Below are 17,625 nucleotides of genomic sequence, written 5' to 3'. Positions count from 1 at the left end.
TTAGTAAAACTTGTGATTATTAAAATACACTGTTAAGAAAATGAATAGGCAATGCCAAAACCGGTTTGGCTCAGTGAATAGAGCGTCAGCCTGCAGACTAAAGGGTTCCGGGTTTTATTCCGGTCAAGGGCATGTACCTTGGTTGCGGGCACATCCCCAGTAGGGGGTGTGCGGGAGGCAGCTGACGATGTTTCTCTCTCATCAATGTTTCTAACTCTCTACTCTCTCCCTTCTTCTCTGTAAAAAATCAATATTTTAAAAACAGAAAATGAATAGGCAAATCATGTGCATATTTTTTTGTCATCTATATGACAAAGAACTTGTATCCAGAGATACACAAACACTTCTACAACTCAATAATAAAAAGATAGCAACTAAATAAAAAGATAGGCAGAAACCTGAACAATTTCCTAATGGAAGATATATGAATTTTGCCAAATTTCACTGGGGGAATAGTTTTGACACAATTTATAGGTATACCACTCTCACTGGTGCACAAAAGATGTCCTATGTACTGTTTATAATTGATAAAAAAGTGAGGGATAACCAAGATGTGTAATATTAAGAAATGACTTTGTAAAATGGTACATCTATACAAAGGATAACTAGGTCTTTATGAGACATGTCTACATATACTTCCTTAAAAGTTGTACACTAGATTAAGTTAAAAAAGCAAGATGAAAATATTATATATTTTACAATCTCACTTCTGTAATTAAAGAAAAAAATTGCATGTATAAAAGAATTCATATCAAATTATTAACATGGATACTTCTAGAAGTGGAGGAGTAGGTGATATAATGAAAAAGGAAAGAGAACTTTTACATCTTATATTCTATACTTGACTTTATTATAAGTATTTCTTTTATAATTATAAAATATAAGCAAAAGAATATATTAAAAAGCATTTAATGATATAAACAATAATTGTTTTATAACTGTTCACATTTTAGAAGTTATTCTTATGCAATGTTTACAAAAGTATTTTACACTTTAATAACAATCTTTAGATCATCTTAATATTTGCGAACTATAATTTGTATATGGATTAGGGCCAATAACCTTTGAACCTACAAATAGCTGAAAGAACTATCACTTGCTATAGTTCTCATAATGAAATATGTTTCACTTTTTAAAATGATGCATCTCCACATGTGTCAAACACAAGGCCCGCGGGCCAAATCCGTCCCGCCAGGCCTTGCAATGTGGCTTGCACCGCGCTGTCATCACTGCATTCCGCTGCGTTTCCATCACAATGACAGTTTATGACTGTTCAGTAAACCATTCGGCCCGCGATTTAGGCTGGATTTTAGATTTTGGCCCCTTCTCTGATTGAGTTCGACACCCCTAATCTAGACTTTCGCTTTGGCTGTGACAGCTTAGCTGGTGTCAGAAAAACTATAAAAACTGGGTCAAATGTTTTAAGTGTTTGGAAATCACACAAAAATTTGCTCTATATTCACAGGCTCTTTATTCATTTGTTGTATTTATTGACTTCTAAGTAGAACATAGAGGTCAATAAAGAAAGAAGAGTCATAGGCCAGGCCCGGAGCAGCCAGGCCCGAAACAGCTCGCTCCTCGCCTGCCCCTGCCCCACGGCTGCCTCTCAGACATGGCTGGAAACTTTTGTGGGAACTTGAAGGTCTGCTGAATCAAGTGATGAAGGCTTAGATCTGGATGTGTTGAGTTAGTATAGGGCTGGGGTGTTGACCTATGAGTGCCTTGGGTGGGGCCTGGATGAGGCTGGTTGACCTATTTGGAAATGTCTTTTGTGTGAAATGTATCATTGGGCATGTGGTGGTATTATTGATATGAAAAAATGCTAAGTAACTGTTTTACTATCTGAAAGGGATTTACTATCGGGGAAAGGGAGGGAGAAAGAGACTGAACATAAACTGCACCTATAGATGAGGACAATGGGGGGTGGGGAGGGGGCGGAGGGTGGGGTGGGAACCTGGTGGAGGGGGGAAGAAATGAGGAACTTTTGTAACAATATGAACAATAAAGATTGATTTAAAAAAAATTTTTTTAATTAAAAATAAAAGGAGAGGGGAAATGAAAATATATAAAAAAAATAAAAATAAATAAAAAAAAGAAAGAAGAGTCATAAAGTTTGCAGCAGTCTCACTGGGCTGAGGAGAGAAAAACTGGATTTAAGGACTACCAAAGCAGCCAGGATTCAAGGCCAAGATTTCAGAAAAGTGGAATAACAGATGAAGTTTAACATGCTTCATTCAATTTCCCCTCAAGATATCTGCTGACTACTAGATTTAATTTTGTAATGATATGGAAGTAAAAAATAGATTTCAGGCCTAAAAAGTAAGGGAAAACCTTAGTAAAGATTCCTGACAGGGCTACAAACTATCAATAAGAGCAAATTGACGGGAAAAAAACAAACTTAACTGGATCAAGATGATCTCACTTAGTGAAAACATTGAAAGCTTTTCTTTCCCCTATGATCCAGAACAAGACGAGAATGCCTGTTTTTGTCACTTTTATTCAATATAGTACTAGAGGTTCTAGCCAGACTAAACAAGAAAAGGAAATAAAAGACATCCAAACTAGAAAAGAAAAAATAATTATCTCTGTTCATAGACAAAATAATCTTATATGTAGGAAACCCTAAAAGTTCCACAAAATAAAAACAAAACAATAAAAAACCAAATAACTATAAGAATTAATAAACAAATTCAGCAAAGTTATACAATACAAAACCATCATTTAAAAAAATCAGCTGTATTTCTATACATTAATGATGAACAATCTCAAAAGAATTTAACAAACCCATTCCAATAGCATAAAGAATATATAATACTTAAGAACAAATTTAATCAAGGAAGTGAAAGACCTACACACTGACAATTACAAAACATTGCTGAGAGAAATTAAAGAATATACAAATTGCCCTGGCCTGGTGGCTCCATTGTTTGGAGCATTGCATCATACACCAAAAGGTTGTAGGTTTGATTCCCAGGCAGGGCATGTACAAGAGGCAACATACCGATGTCTCTTTCTCTGTGTTCGTTCTCTCTCTCTCTCTCTCTCTCTCTCTCTCTCCCCCACCTCCCATCTCTCTCTCTCTTTCTCCAACCCCCCTCTAAAAATCAATAAAAACATATCCTTGGTGAGGATTAAAAAAACAACAATAAATGGAAAGACATATTCCATTCATGGATTTAGAAGACTTAATATTGTGAAGATGTACATTATATCCAAAGTGATCTATGGATTCAATGCAGTCCCTCTCAGAAGCCCGACAGTATTTTTTGTAGAAATTTAAAAATCCATCCAAAAATTCATGGAATCTCAAAGGATCCCAAAGAGCCAAAACAATCTAGAAAAAAGAACAAAGTTGAAGTATCATATTACACAGTTATAGTAAGAAGAGAGAGAGTATAGTACTAGCATAAAGACAGTTATAAAGCATTGGAGTAGAACAGAGAGCCCCAAAATGAACTCTTCCATATATGGTCAAATGATTCTCAATGAGGGTGCTAAGACCATTCAATGGAGGAAAAACAGTGTTGGGAAAACTGAATATACATATGCAAAAAAAAATGAAGTTAGACCTTTTATATCCTATAGAAATTTTAACTCAAAATGAATCAAAGGCCTACATGTCAAAGTTAAAATTATATAATTCCAGAAAAAACATGCAAAACATAATCTTAATGTCCTTAAATTTTGCAATAACATCTTAAATAGGTTACACAAAAACATGAACTATAAAAGAAAATTAAGTAAATTGGAATTCATTGAGATTAAAAACTTATGCTCTTTAAAAAGTACTGCAATGAAAATGAAAAGGCAAGCCACAGATTGGGAGAGAGTATTTGCAAACATGTCCAAGAAAAGCTTATATCTGGAATATATAAAGAATTCTTAAAATTCACTAAGAAGATTAACAACTCCCACCCCCAAATGGCAAAAGGTCTGAAGAGTTATTTCACCGAGATAGACATGGGGCGTGCAGAAGGCAGCCAATCAATGATACTCTCTCATCGATTGATGTTTCTATCTCCTTTCCTCTCTAAAATCAATAAAAAGATATTTTTTAAAAGTTGAATATATTTATATGAGATATATACTCTCTAGCTCAGCTTCTGTCCCAACATTCTTACTTTCCTACATCCAGCTCAATTCATTAATTTTTATTATTTGCTTAACCCCAAGGGTAACTTTGGTTTGAGCCCCTACCATATATCATTGTTATACTTGGAGCCCTAGCCAGTTTGGCTCAGTGGATAGAGCATTGGCCTGTGGCCTGAAGGGTCCTGGGTTCAATTCCAGCAGGAAACATTCCCAGGTTGTGGGCTTGATCCCTAGTGAGGGGTATGCAGGAGGCAACCTATCAATGATTCTCTCTCATCATTGATGTTTCTCCCATCCAAGTACTAACCAGGCCCGACCCTGCTTAGCTTCTGAGATCAGATGAGATCGGGAGTGTTCAGGGTGGTATGGCCGTAGACTCATCATTGATGTTTCTATCTCTCTCTCCCTCTCCCTTCCTCTCTGAAATCCATAAAAATTTTTTTTAGAAAAGTTATACTTGGATTCCCTTTACACAAAATTTCTGTATGAAATTCTGTATCATATGTCAATACATTTGTATTAGCAATTTTCCCTTCTCTTTCAATCTCCCTGATTTGAGGGTTAGTGCTTAATTAGTTGTATATGTATCTTCAGAATGATACAGCAACTCTATTGCAAAAAAGAGAGTGGGTTATTAATGCTATTATTAATGCACACATAATTATATGACAGAATATATATTACTAATAGCTAGACAAAAACTGATAATCAAGTGTCATGAACCTTTCCTTTTTTTCAAGTTAATAGTTTTGCTTAAAATTATTAATGTCTGGCAATATTTCTATTTTATCCTTTTATTAAACACACACATGTACATATGCACACACTAAAAACTACAATCATATTCAAGAATAACATGCTAAAGTTTACATGTCTTATATGGATAAATCAGTGATGCTGGTGGATCTGAAACTATTTTATATAATAAAAGACTAATATGCTAAGTGTTTGGTCATCCGGTCGGCTGTTCAACCAATCAAAGCATAATATGCTAATGATATGCTAATGCTGCTCAATAGTTCACTATGATGTGCACTGACCATCAGAGGGCAGACAGTGAACTGGTAGGTTTGCTTGCTGCTGGAGTCCAGCCAATCAGGACTGAGCGAGACAGGCCGGACACACCCTGGAGCCCTCCTGTGGTCCCTCCCTGGCTGGCCAACCTCCTTTGTCCCTCCCCAGCCCTGTTTGTGCACTGGTGGGGTCCCTTGGCCTGACCTGTGCCCTCTCTTAATCTGGGACCTCTCGGGAGATGTTGGAAAGTCAATTTTGACCTGATCCCACAGGCCAAGCCGAGGGACTCCACTGGTGCACAAATTTCATGCACCGGGCCTCTAGTATACTATAATGTTGTATGAAATATTATGTCACTGATTAAAAAAAAGGTTTTTTCTTACGAACATATACCTAGCAGAGTATAGTGAGGGAAACATTGATACAAATCTTTCAAGTGATCATTTTCTATGTGGCTATGCCCAAGCCATCTATTAATGATAAATTAAAAGACTCTTTACCTGTCAGGACCTGAGTTCAGGCACTCAAAAGTTTCGTATTTCTCTTGAAGAAGCTGATGACAATACTAATCCCTGCACTGTGTAGGGAGGTGCATTCCTTGCACTGGCTTAAGTGCTAGTGATTTCACCAACCCTTGAAGTGCAGAACAGTAAAAAAACAGTTTTCAGCCGTTTTTCTTACTGATTTCTCATTTTTAAAATATTACAAAGTAAGATCTCAGATATATTTTTTAAATAAATTAGTTCTGTTTTATAAAAGGCAGTGCCTTAGTTTAAAGAAACACATGCCAATAGACACTTCTGAGTTATTTCACATATAAGATGGCCTTTTCAATATTAAGAACTTACACAAAAAAGCAAAAATCGTATGCTTTCAAATAATTTTCTAATTTTATCTTAAAGCACCAAGATTTGGTGGCTACAAATATGTTAATCGGTCTTACAGAAGGCACCCACCAGTATTAATAGGTACTACATGAGATTAGCTGGGTTAATAAATGGTATCTCTGTACTGATTCATTTGTTCCCCTGCCATCAGCATAGAGCCCTGGGAGGAGCTGGAAGTCAAATTCATAACTACTAGTTTATAAAGCAACATTATACTCTCTCATAAGATAAAAATAAAAATACTGCCCTGGCTGGCATGGCCAGTGGTTAGAGTGTCGGCCTGAACATCAAAGGGTCTCAGGTCCGATTCCCAGTCAAGGGCATGCACCTGGGTTGCAGGTTCAACACCCCCGCCCCCATTGTGGCATGTGTGGGAGGCAACCAATCTATTTATCTCTCTCACATTGATGTTTTTCTTTCTCTCCTCTCTCCCTTCTCGGCCTCCCTTCCACTCTGAAAAATCAATGGGGAAAAATATCCTTGGGTGAGGATTAAAAAAAAAATTTTAATGCTACTATGTCCAAGAGTAAAATTAAGGTATATAAGCTATATATGTATATATATGAAAGGCAAAATCTATCTTTGTTTCTGACTGAAATCCTAAAGTGCCAAATTCGTACAACTTTTCAATCTCTTATACTCCAAAATAAAATGGGTTTACACACGACTCCAGGATTTTCTGTTGCTGTAGGAGAAATGGTTTGAGAAATGTACCTTAGCTAGTTCTAGAGAAAATATTTTATGTATCTAAAAAAAATTAATATTTTATCTGAATTCTCTCCAAATCCTCTTCATTTCCTTTAAGTTTTCATTTCTCTCCCGACTCTCTTAGTGAGAATATTAACACTACTTCCTTGAGGTTCATATCATTATGAGTTGGCACCATGCAATTATACATTTTCAAAATTCTTACTTGACAGTTTAGTAGAGGAAGATAAAAAACAAACCTGAGGCCTAGCTGGTTTGGCTCAGTGGATAGAGAATTGGCCTGTGGACTGAAGGGTCCCAGCTTCGATTTTGGTCAAGGGCACATGCCTGAGTTGCAAGTTCGATCCCCAGTGGGGGGCATGCAGGAGGCAACTGATCAATGAGTCCCTCTCATCATTGATGTTTCTCTCTGTCCCTCTCCCTTCCTCTCTGAATTCTATAAATAAATAAATTCTTAAAAATAAATAAATAAAAAGGGAAATGATTAGCTTGGTATGTTTCTAAATTACTTTAAAAAAAAAATATATATATATATATGTGTGTGTGTGTGTGTGTGTGTGTGTGTATGTATATCCAAGCCTTAAATGTTACTTTTATGCTTCTTTTCAGTATAATGTAAAAGAGAGGGAAACCAGCAATGCAAAATGTAAAAAGGTCAAATTTTTAACTTATTTTATACCAAATGAAAAGACTTTCTAAGAGGAAATCTTAGAGTAGTAGAAACTAACCAATCAATCATTTTGACAAGGAATGTCAAGGTAAAGTAAAAAATTAAAAGCAATTCAACTCCAATATTAACATACCTTCGAGTTTGTGCCAAACTGGGTAACTTTAAAATATGCAGCTTATGTAGAAATAAGTTCATGCCAAAACTGATTACTAAATTTAATCCTTGTTGTAATTATAAGATCTAAAATAGTTCACATTTTAAAGATGTTCATTAAGTTCCTACTCATTCTATGCCATGTTTCTTTTTAATCTATTCTTCCCCTGTAACTAACTCCATCATTTAGCTTCTAACCTTTATATTTGATATCATAAAGCAAAAGTTTTTCTCTCAGTTAAGAGTAAGACTTCTCTCAATTTTAATTTATAGTTCAAGAGGAAAAAAATTTTTAGGAAAACCACATATGAACTAAGCCAACTTGATGAACCTTTCGTGTTCAAATTGCTTAATTTTTAAAATAACTCATCAGTTTTTTAAAGCATGGTATTATGTTCATTTTATACTTAAAAGTGATTTGTCTAGAGTCACAAAATAAGTTAATGTTTGAAGTAGAATTAAAATTGTGACATTTCCATTATCTGGTAGTACAATCAGATTATACTATTCAAATATTTCCCATGAATACCTTAAGAATTTTTCTATTTCTAAAGTAAAACTGATATCTTAATATAATGTATATTTATACATGCACACAAAAGCACACACAAATATAGGGTGCAGCAAAAGTTGGTTTATAGTTGTTTGTATGAAAAATAAACTATATATATAGAAGGTTAAGCAATTAGCCGACTGGCCAACTGGCCAGTAGGTATGATGTGCACTGACCATCAAGGGCAAACACTCAATGCAGGAGCTGCCGAGTGACAGCAACTTTGCTGAGTGCCCTCTCTAACTCCTGGACCCTTCGGGGGATGTCAGACTGCTGGTTGCCGCCAATCCCTGCAGACCAGCCAGAGGGACCCCTCCAGCTGGAAGAACCCCACTCACTCCACAGATGCAGTTTGTGCCCTGGCACCGCCCCAGGTGCGGCTGACCAGCGAGAGACCACGGGAGGTTAGCTCCAGGGCGTATCCAGCCCATCTCGCCCAGTCCTGCCCCACTGGCCACCTTCTTTATTTTATTTTTAATTTTATTTTATTGTTTAATGTATTACAAATAGTAGTACATGTGTCTCCTTTCCCCCCCCCCCCCCATTGACTTTTTTGGCCACTTTCTAATTAATTTCCTTTCAATGTGCATGAATCCATGCACTCGGCCTCTAGTAATTAATAAATACCAGAATAAACTGTCTTTCATGTACTGAACTATAAACACCTACTTTTGTCCCACCCTGTTCATAACATACACATACAAATAGAACAGCAAATTGAAATGAAAAACAGCTCTTACCTTCATCTCCCTCTGGTACATATGAAGCTGTAATAATGTCAATATCAGCACAATTCATCACAATCTGATTGGTTGCCTGCCTCACCTAAGGGAAAAGAAAAACCAGCAATGTCAGAAATTGCTTGATTATTATTTATATCTTCAACTTGACTTAATATATGTAGCAGACAAACTTTTTATTGTTTTGAAATATATTTTTATTTATTTCAGAGAGGAGGGGGGAGAGAGAGAGGGGAAAAAAACATCAATAATGAAAATCATTGATTGGCTGCCTCCTGCACGCCCCCTACTGGAGATGGAGCCCACAACTCGGGCATGTACCCTTGACCAGAATCAAACCAAGGACCTTTCAGTTTGCTGGCTGATGCTCTATCCACTGAGCCAAACCAGTTAGGGAGAGGCAAGCTCACTAAAACTTAAACTATTTATGCATCAACGGTAGAAATAAATGATCAGCTGCCTCCTGCACACTCCCTACTGAGGATCGAGGCCACAACCCAGGCATGTACCAGTACCTTAACCAGGAATCAAACAGATAACCTCTTGGTTCATGGGTCAATGCTCAACCACTTAGTCACCTTGACTGGGCAAACATGATTAATTTTAAACTAAAATTATCTGACCTATATTACAAATAGTATGCTATCAAGCCTATAAGAGACTGTCAAAATCTCTAACACATAAAGTGTTGGCTCATTATTTATTTTGGCTCAATAAAAAACATCCTTCACCCTGGCTGGGTGGCTCAGTTGGTGGAGCATCCTTCCATATACCAAAAATATGGCAGGTTCTATTTTGGTCCCTCGATCCTCAGTAGGAAGTGTGCAGGAGGCAGCTGATCGATGTTTTTATTGCTCTATTCCTCTTCCTTACCCTTTCTCTAAAATCAATAAAAACATATTATAAAAAAATATGCTTATGTATGGTTTGTTAGTAAAATGATTACTGTTAGGTATAGCTTTTTTATACAGATATTATATTACTCCTGTAGGTAATATAGCCAGGTTCGAGTTCAATCCCAGGTTGAAGCACATAAGGGACGCAGCCAACTATGTGTTTCTCTCACATCGATGTTTCTCTCTCTCTGTCTCTCCCCCCATGCCTTCCACTCACTCTAAAAATCAATGGAAAAAAATATCCTTCAGTGAGGATTAACAAACTAACAAAAAAATCCTTTTCATAAGTCAAATCTTCTTGTTCCTAAACAAAAAATGTCATTTAATAAACATATTTTTTTAATTTAGTATTATTTCACCAGAACATATTCAAACAACACTAAAACTTTTATGACCCAACTGGCCACTTATAGCATTACATCTGACCAACATCAAAATCTTTGCCTATTCATATATATGACTTTTTAAAAATTCAGAAACAGAGAAATGAAGCACTTACTGGTTGTTCGCCAAAGGGCAAAATGAATCAAAACCTTTCAGAGTTTGAAGTTTATGCCAACAAAATAATAACAGGAGTTTAGTTATATATCTTAATCTTTATCTAGGCAACTATATTTTCATCCATCAACATCTACAGTGAATTTAATAATAGCCAAGCAGTTAATCTACCAATGTCAAGATACCAGTACAACACTACATATGCCAAATGATACCATTTATCTCAGTACTATTATAATATTCTGAGGGAAAGTGTGTATTTTGGTAAGACATGGTGCACAACATCTAGTTACAAGTACATTCCAATTCCTCTCATGATTAGAGAAAACCCACTTGTTTATACTAATGAATTAAGCTACTTGTTGAACAGCTACTAATTTTTTTTCCAGGAATTACTGCCATTTCTGGAAGGGTGGGAGTAAAGAAACAAAGGAACAAAAATACTTAATAATTAAATTAAACTCACATTTTAAAAATCTGATATATCTATCTCATATTAGAGATGCACTTAAAACAACAAAATAATCCATAGAAAGTGCTTATAGAAGCAGTTAGTGCCCGATACATAGTAATCACTAAATAGATATTATTAAGGTTCCCACACAAAGACCAAGAGTAAATGTGCTCCAATCATAAAGATATTACTCTGAATATCATCTAACAGCACTCACCTGACAGTTTATAAAGCACCCGATCAGAATGATATAAAATTTAAGAACTAGGTACTGTGATATATACCGTTTCCCTGAAAATAAGACAGCGTCTTATATTAATTTTTTCTCCCAAAGTTGCGCTAGGTCTTATTTTCAGGGGATATCTTATCTTTCCATGCGCTAGGTCTTATTTTCGGGGAAACATGGTAGCACTTTGGATATCAGCATATATGTATTGCCTAAGGAAGGCAATTTAAAAAAAAAACATATAGACTTAGGCATATGCTTAAGTGGTTGATTACTACACTAGAACACTTGTTTTTAATGCTTTTCCAACAATAGCACTGACCTGATGATTTCATATTTGATTTCTCACATTCTAACATCATCCTGTTAGTGATATGACCTGTGTGTTCCACTATCAAAATAGTAATAGTGTGGCCGGTGTGGCTAAGTGGTTGAGAGTCAACCCACGAATCAGGAGGTCAGGGTTCGATTCTGGTGAGGACACATGCCAAGATTGCATGATTAATTCCCAGTGGAGGGTGGGGGGCGATTCTCTCTCATCATTGATGTTTCTCTCTCTCTCCCTCTCCCTTCATTTCTCTGAAAGCAATAAAAATCTATTTTTAAAAAATACAGGTAACCATGCAAAGGATTTTCAGTTTTCAAGCTTAAAAGAGAGCAAATGCTAAAGTTAGCATATAAAATTGTGTTGCACTTCAACAAAACCAAAGCTAAGTAATAGCTCTACTGAAGAGGCAGCTTGACCATTTGTAAGAATTTTACAATGGAAGTTTCCTATGAACTAGGAAGACAGCAATTTGAGGCATTTTTTCTGCCCCTGAATGAGTCTTGACTACAATCATTCAGAAATACACCTTACATAGTAAGACTCAAGAGGTTTTTTCTGGTTGCCCAAATGCTGAGATTTTAGTAAAAGGAAATCTCCAGTGTAACAATTCCAAATACCAGTAAATCTGAAGCCTGAGTCACTTTGCGTAAGAAACAATTTCATCGTTAAAATTTTGTAATAATTGTCATCTTTGTGGAACAGGGCTATAATTTCTTAAGACAATAAGGAGCAAATAATTAGTAAGCACAAGTTGAGCCAAGTTTTCTAATAATAAAGACATTGAAAGAGCAAGTTGCAGAAAGTCATAATAAGTACCAATAATGTAAAAATGTTAAACACACAAAACATTGCTATTTATTGCCTGTGGCTACTTACATACACAATAACACTTTAAAATTACACACAAGAAAATACTTACCTACCTAAAGAAAGAAGTTACCGCTGGGTATGAGTGGAAGAGATGGAAATGGGCTTTAGTGATGCCTGTGACATTTTATTCTCCCCTCCCTCAAAATCATGCAGTCTGAAGCAAATGGGGCCAAATATTAATAACTGCAAAATCTAGGTGGTGGGTTAATTTTCCAATTTCTTAAATATGTCATAGTTTAAAATAAAAATTTTAAGTGATTACAAGTGGCCAAATAAATTGAGAACTACATGCATGTATGGTGTTCAAAGTGAAATCTCCAAGGTCTACAGAACTAATCTCAGTTAACAACAAAACAGCTATTAGAAGGCTCAGTCCTTTGCCACTGACTCACATACAGATTAGAATAAGACTTAATTTTACAATAAGCACAGCTCATTTACTATGTAGCAAAGTTCAGAGACATTTCATAAGTTTCAATTTACTACTTAAAACCACATTTATCCAGGTTGTATTGACAGTATCAATTATCCAGAACCCGGAAGTTAAAAAAAAAAAAAAAAAAAAAGCCTCTATGGAAAGCCAGAAGAGTTAATACAAAGTCCATACTCACAGCTCATACCCTTCACTCAAAGGAGAATCCATCAAACCCTCTCTTAGGAATGTCTTTATAAATTCAAACAAGCCTGTTTATCTGGTTACTTAGACCTCTTCAGATCAAGTTCAGTAAAATAAAAGAGGCAAAAATTTCACAACAGGCAGCAACAAGGCACAATAAGCAGCAAAAAATAATAGCCTCAAAGTAAGAAAACAAACAAACAAAAAAACTTTAAAGAACAGATATGAAACTAATATATATATATCATAGTGCATAGTTTTTAGTAATCTATGACTATAAGTATCAATGACAGATGGTCAGAATGGTGTACAGTATTTTAAAAAAGAAAAGAAACAAACCTAGATTATGAGGAAGTATAGACTTTTTTAAAAATAACAGATTTTAGGAATATTTTCATCCTAATCAGTAAATATTTTTAAAATTCTAAATGCCTCAATGGGTATGCTTCATTTATCTAAAAAATTAATTGCAGAATTCACTGCCAGATGATATTAGATAAAGCTTCACATATAAAAATTTCTTAGGCGTTTCTTCATAGGTACATTTCAAAAAACAGAATAGAAAATCTGAACAAATTCAATTCCTTATCCAATCTTTCAAATTTAATTTCTTAAGACAATTTAGTGTTCTAGCACAATGCTGGACAAATTATTAATTTTATCATTTTTAAAGTAATAAAGATGACCAAATTCACTGCAAATGCTAAAATGGGGCAGAAAATTCCATAACACGGGGTTGACAATAACATCCATTTATGTGTCAACTTTCAGTGTTCCAAACAAACTACTATATCTGTAACTCTCCTGTAAGTGCCAATTTAGTCACCATGGACATGAATATTTTGTTGGCGCAGGCCAGGGTGTATCCTGACTTCTGGCCTTGAAAGATGATGGTAATTTCCCTGGCACAGGTGAAATATTTCCATAAGGAAAAAAACCAATTATTGCATAAATACAATTATAATAAAGAATTGTAGCCACTCACATAAGCTTGTAACCTATTTCTTAATTATCCACAAAGCAAGAAAATCAAAATTTGAAATAATTACAAAAATCCAGTGCTCTCAAATATTCTAAAGGGACGAAAAAGGGAATGTTCCATTTCTCCAGGTCAGTGATTTTCAATCTTTTTCATCTCGTGGCACACAAACTAATTTCTCATCTGTGGCACACCAAAAAAATTTTTTTTTAATAATCTGACAAAAAAAGAATACTTTTTATTCATTCACACTCGACAGCTATTGTTGTAGTGGCTGTTGTCATTTTTTTTTATTTGACAATCTATGGAAAAAGAGGTCAGTGCCACAACTAAATAGTGAGGTATTTCATGTTTTCAAAATTCTTGTGGCACAGGTTGAAAATAGCTGCTCTAGGCCCATGATAAACATCTTTTCAAAACCTGCCGAATCAGACCACACTCACTTTGTGTAGAAGACAACTACTTTTTAAATTATCCACATTGACAATTTCTTCACCTTCTTCAAGAGTCCACACCCCAGGCCAGGTTAAAAATCCACTAAGTTTCTAATATGTAACCTGTACAAATACTCTGGGCTTATCATAAAATTCTGTAACTTAAGCAACCAAGCAACTTGCATACTTTGTGTAATGTGATTCCAACTATTAGGAAACTGACCCAATCCCAGTTATAGATCTGGTTTCTAGAAATATAATTTTGTCCACATTTTAAATTTTCCACTATAAGATACTACCTAATGCCACAATTTATTGCTCCAATCCATGGATTTCAAAAAAACATTAACATCTGCTTTTTACTATTAATGTAACTTTTTACTAATGTTAATTCCTCTTTATACTTCCAAACATGGCAATTCACACAATTGAAGAGTCCAACTGTCCTTTAATAACACCTGTTAGAATCCACTATGGATTGAAATGCCGTCTTTCATGTGTTGCATGCACCTAGCCTGAAAAGTATTTCTGAAAAGAAACACTTTGAAAAGTTCATGCTACCAAAAAAATCCACATATTTCCTTGTATCAAATTCCCAAGTCCCTGCTAATATCTAGCATGTTACCATGTGCTCCCTCAATGACCCCAACCGATCTTTGAAGTATTTCTCATCTTTTTGAAAAAGTTAAAAAGGGATAAGAAGTACATCACTGCTTGTTGTTCTATCCTAATACTCAAATTAAACTGTCACTTCCTAACAAAATAATCATTTCAAAATCTTTGGCAATTTTGTTTCCTGAAAATTTCCCTTAAATATACATTCCTCTCAGAATTATGAGCCTATTATGCCAGCTAATGTGGTAAAGAAACAAATAATGTTTTTAAATGTTAGTCTTTTCACATAATGCGAACTCATTCATCACTAGGGCCTTCCTTTGCCAAGTCACAAGACACGCTACTGTTTACAATCCCTCCCATCTGCCCCCTGCCAATATATATCAAACACTCCAGTCACTTGGCTTAAACAAACACCGTTCCCCAAATAACCCTTTCAAATCCTAATTCAAACCCAAGATGCATTCATTCTGATCCATACTCTTCATGGAAAAATTCTAAGTCACCTGACTTTCACAGGGTTAAGTTTTGCTTTTGGATGCAGCCAGACCTTAGACCCAGTCCTCATGCTTTCACACAAGTGCCCCAAATTTGACAGTACACTTTTTTAATTGTACGCTTTTAGACATATTTTTCATCTGAGCACTCGGCTTTCAAAGACAATTGCCAACTTTCAACTCATTCAAACACTAGTCTGCATCTCTTTCATTTCGCCGCTATATACACACCCTGTTCTTTAAGGCTGAGGCCTACAGATTTTTCCTCCTGACTGCAGTGGGAAGAAAAACGAAACAAAATATTTTTGACCCTCATTCTTTTCAAAGATAAACTGCTACACAGTTCCCACGTTTCCTTAGAGATTTCACATACTACATCATATAACATGGTATATATACAATGTCTACTGTTCAGGACCTTTGAAAGGGCATCAATGTGAATGGTCTCCAAAATCCAAAATCAAACAATACTTCAGATCATGCTGCAGAGGGTGAGGGGCGGTGGGGAAGAGCATGATTCACCAAAAAACAAAACAAAAAAAAAACCTGCCACCAAGAGGAATGGAATATTTTCACCAGTGGAATGCTCACACTAATAGCTTCTTTCAGGGGACCGGGCTGCCACACAAACCATCGCCGTGGCAATAAATCCACCTGCTTCGGGGGCTGCAAAGGGCTAGGAGGCTGGGAGGACAACCGGAAACGGGGTCCTCCTCCAGCTTCTCCGGGGGGTCGGGGAGAGCAGTCAGGCTGCACTGTCACTTGCGGAGAAGGGGAGGGGGGAGGGGCGGACCATCTCGGAAACCCAGCCCCTGGGCCGGAGCAGGCGGGGAGAACTCAGCCTGGCTGCCCGGGATTAACATTCTCCTTCTCACCCCGTCCCCGCTTCTAGAATCTCCCCTCCGCCTAACGCGCGGCGGGCCGGGGGAGTCCCCGATGAGCGGCCCCGCCAGTGTCCTCCGCGAGGCGTGGGCAGGACCATGGAGGAGACCCGAGTCGGGCAGCTGAGGCAGAGCGGGGACGAGGAGGACCCCTCTGGCCTCTCCCAACACCCTCCACCGCTCCCACAACACCTCCGAGCCCGGAAGGGCCGGGGGTCCGAGGGGTGCCCCCGCCCAGGTGTGCCGGCCCCGGAGGGGCGCACCGGGCCGGTCCCGCCGGCCCCCGCAGCGCTCCCCGCAGCGCGGCCTGGCCCCGGCCCCCGGCCCCCGGCCCCGGCCCCCGGCAGGCAGGACACCCCGGACCCCGCGCCCCGCCGCCGCCCCGAGGGGCGCGCCCGTCCGGGATCCAGCCGCCCGGCCCGGGGCCCGCAGCCGCCCAGGCCCGGCCGCCCGGCCCCCAGCCCAGCCCGCGGGCGCGGCCTAACTGCTGGCCCGGCAGCTGGCCCCGGCGCGAGGGTCGCCGTACCTGGGCGGCGGCCTCCAGCTTGCCCTCGAAGGTGAAGTCCAGCAGGTCGGGCTTGAGGCAGAGGCTGTAGTTGATGGGGGAGACGTCGGCGGGCAGCCTCTCGAAGGGCCTCTTCTCCGGCATCGCGGCGAGGCCCAGGCTGTGGAGGCGGCGGCGGCGGCGGCGAGAGGAGCGGCTGAGGAGGAGAAGGAGGAGGGGAGGAGGCGGAGGGCCGAGGAAGAGCAGGCGGCGAGCGAGGGAGGGGGCGGCGGCTGCCAGCCACATCCACCGAGCGAGCGGGAGCGGCCGCCTGAGGAGAGCCACCGGGGAGGGGTCCTGGGGGGCCGGCCGGGGAGAGGCCCAGCCCGAGCGCCAGGGGCCGGGAGGGAGTCAATGCGGGCGGGCGGGCGGACTGCCTACGGGGAAGGGGGCGGAGGGAGGGCAGGGGAGGAGAGCCGGGAGGGAGGGAGGGAGGGAGGGAGGGAGCGAGGGGAGGGAGGCGGCGGCAGCGGCGGCGCTGCGTGCGCGGCCCCGCGGGCCAGGCGCGGCCCCGCCGTGTGCGCGTGCGCGGCGCAGGGGGCGGGGCGGCGCGGCGCGGCCCGCGGGCGGGGATGGGGGGACGCGGGCAGGCGGCCGGCGGCTGCGCACCTGTCGGCGGCGCCGGGGACCCCGCTAGCCTTCCGGGAGGAGCCGGAAGGACGGGCCGGCCGAGGGGAAGGTGTGGCCGCCGCCCCCCGGCCCGCTCCTCCCCGCCCCGCGCTGTCCTGGGAAACAGAAGCCTACTTCTCTGGTCAGGGCAGTCAGGGCTAAAGGGTAAAACGTCAGTTCAGAGCAAACCCTCCCCCCCCCAACCTGGATGTTCACCCCCAGATCAGTGCAAAGCCGCTCCTGTGATTTGAAGGAGCAACTTCAAGGGATGTTAATGGAAAACGTTGTCAGAAAACTTTTAAGAACCCACGTTTCTTAAGCCCGGGTGATCTGGACCTTTGAGGGAGTGAGTTCAAAAGTT

The 17,625-nt window shown here is 39.4% G+C and overlaps 1 protein-coding gene across 4 annotated transcripts in view; it reads right to left on the bottom strand.

The window, feature by feature from the left end:
• NPEPPS (aminopeptidase puromycin sensitive) overlaps positions 1-17,097 on the bottom strand; it is a 62,290-nt gene extending 45,193 nt beyond the window's left edge. For 2 of the 4 annotated variants that reach the window (XM_036407652.2, XM_036407650.2), the window contains exons 1-2: positions 16,638-17,031; positions 8,818-8,902 (exon numbers count right to left, since the gene is read on the bottom strand). In XM_036407652.2, coding sequence (XP_036263545.1) covers positions 8,818-8,902; positions 16,638-16,901 — 349 coding nt within the window. In that variant the 5' untranslated portion in view covers positions 16,902-17,031. Of the gene's footprint in view, positions 1-8,817; positions 8,903-16,637 lie in introns of all 4 variants that reach the window. The other 2 variants (XM_036407649.1, XM_036407653.2) reach the window with 2 other exon arrangements.
• Positions 17,098-17,625: the final 528 nt, after the last annotated feature.

Source organism: Pipistrellus kuhlii, unplaced genomic scaffold (assembly GCF_014108245.1).
Source record: "Pipistrellus kuhlii isolate mPipKuh1 unplaced genomic scaffold, mPipKuh1.p scaffold_m20_p_37, whole genome shotgun sequence".
Taxonomy (NCBI): Eukaryota; Metazoa; Chordata; class Mammalia; order Chiroptera; family Vespertilionidae; genus Pipistrellus; species Pipistrellus kuhlii.
The sequence above is the reverse complement of the archived record's forward strand: the minus strand, read 5'-3'. Positions and strand labels throughout refer to the sequence as shown.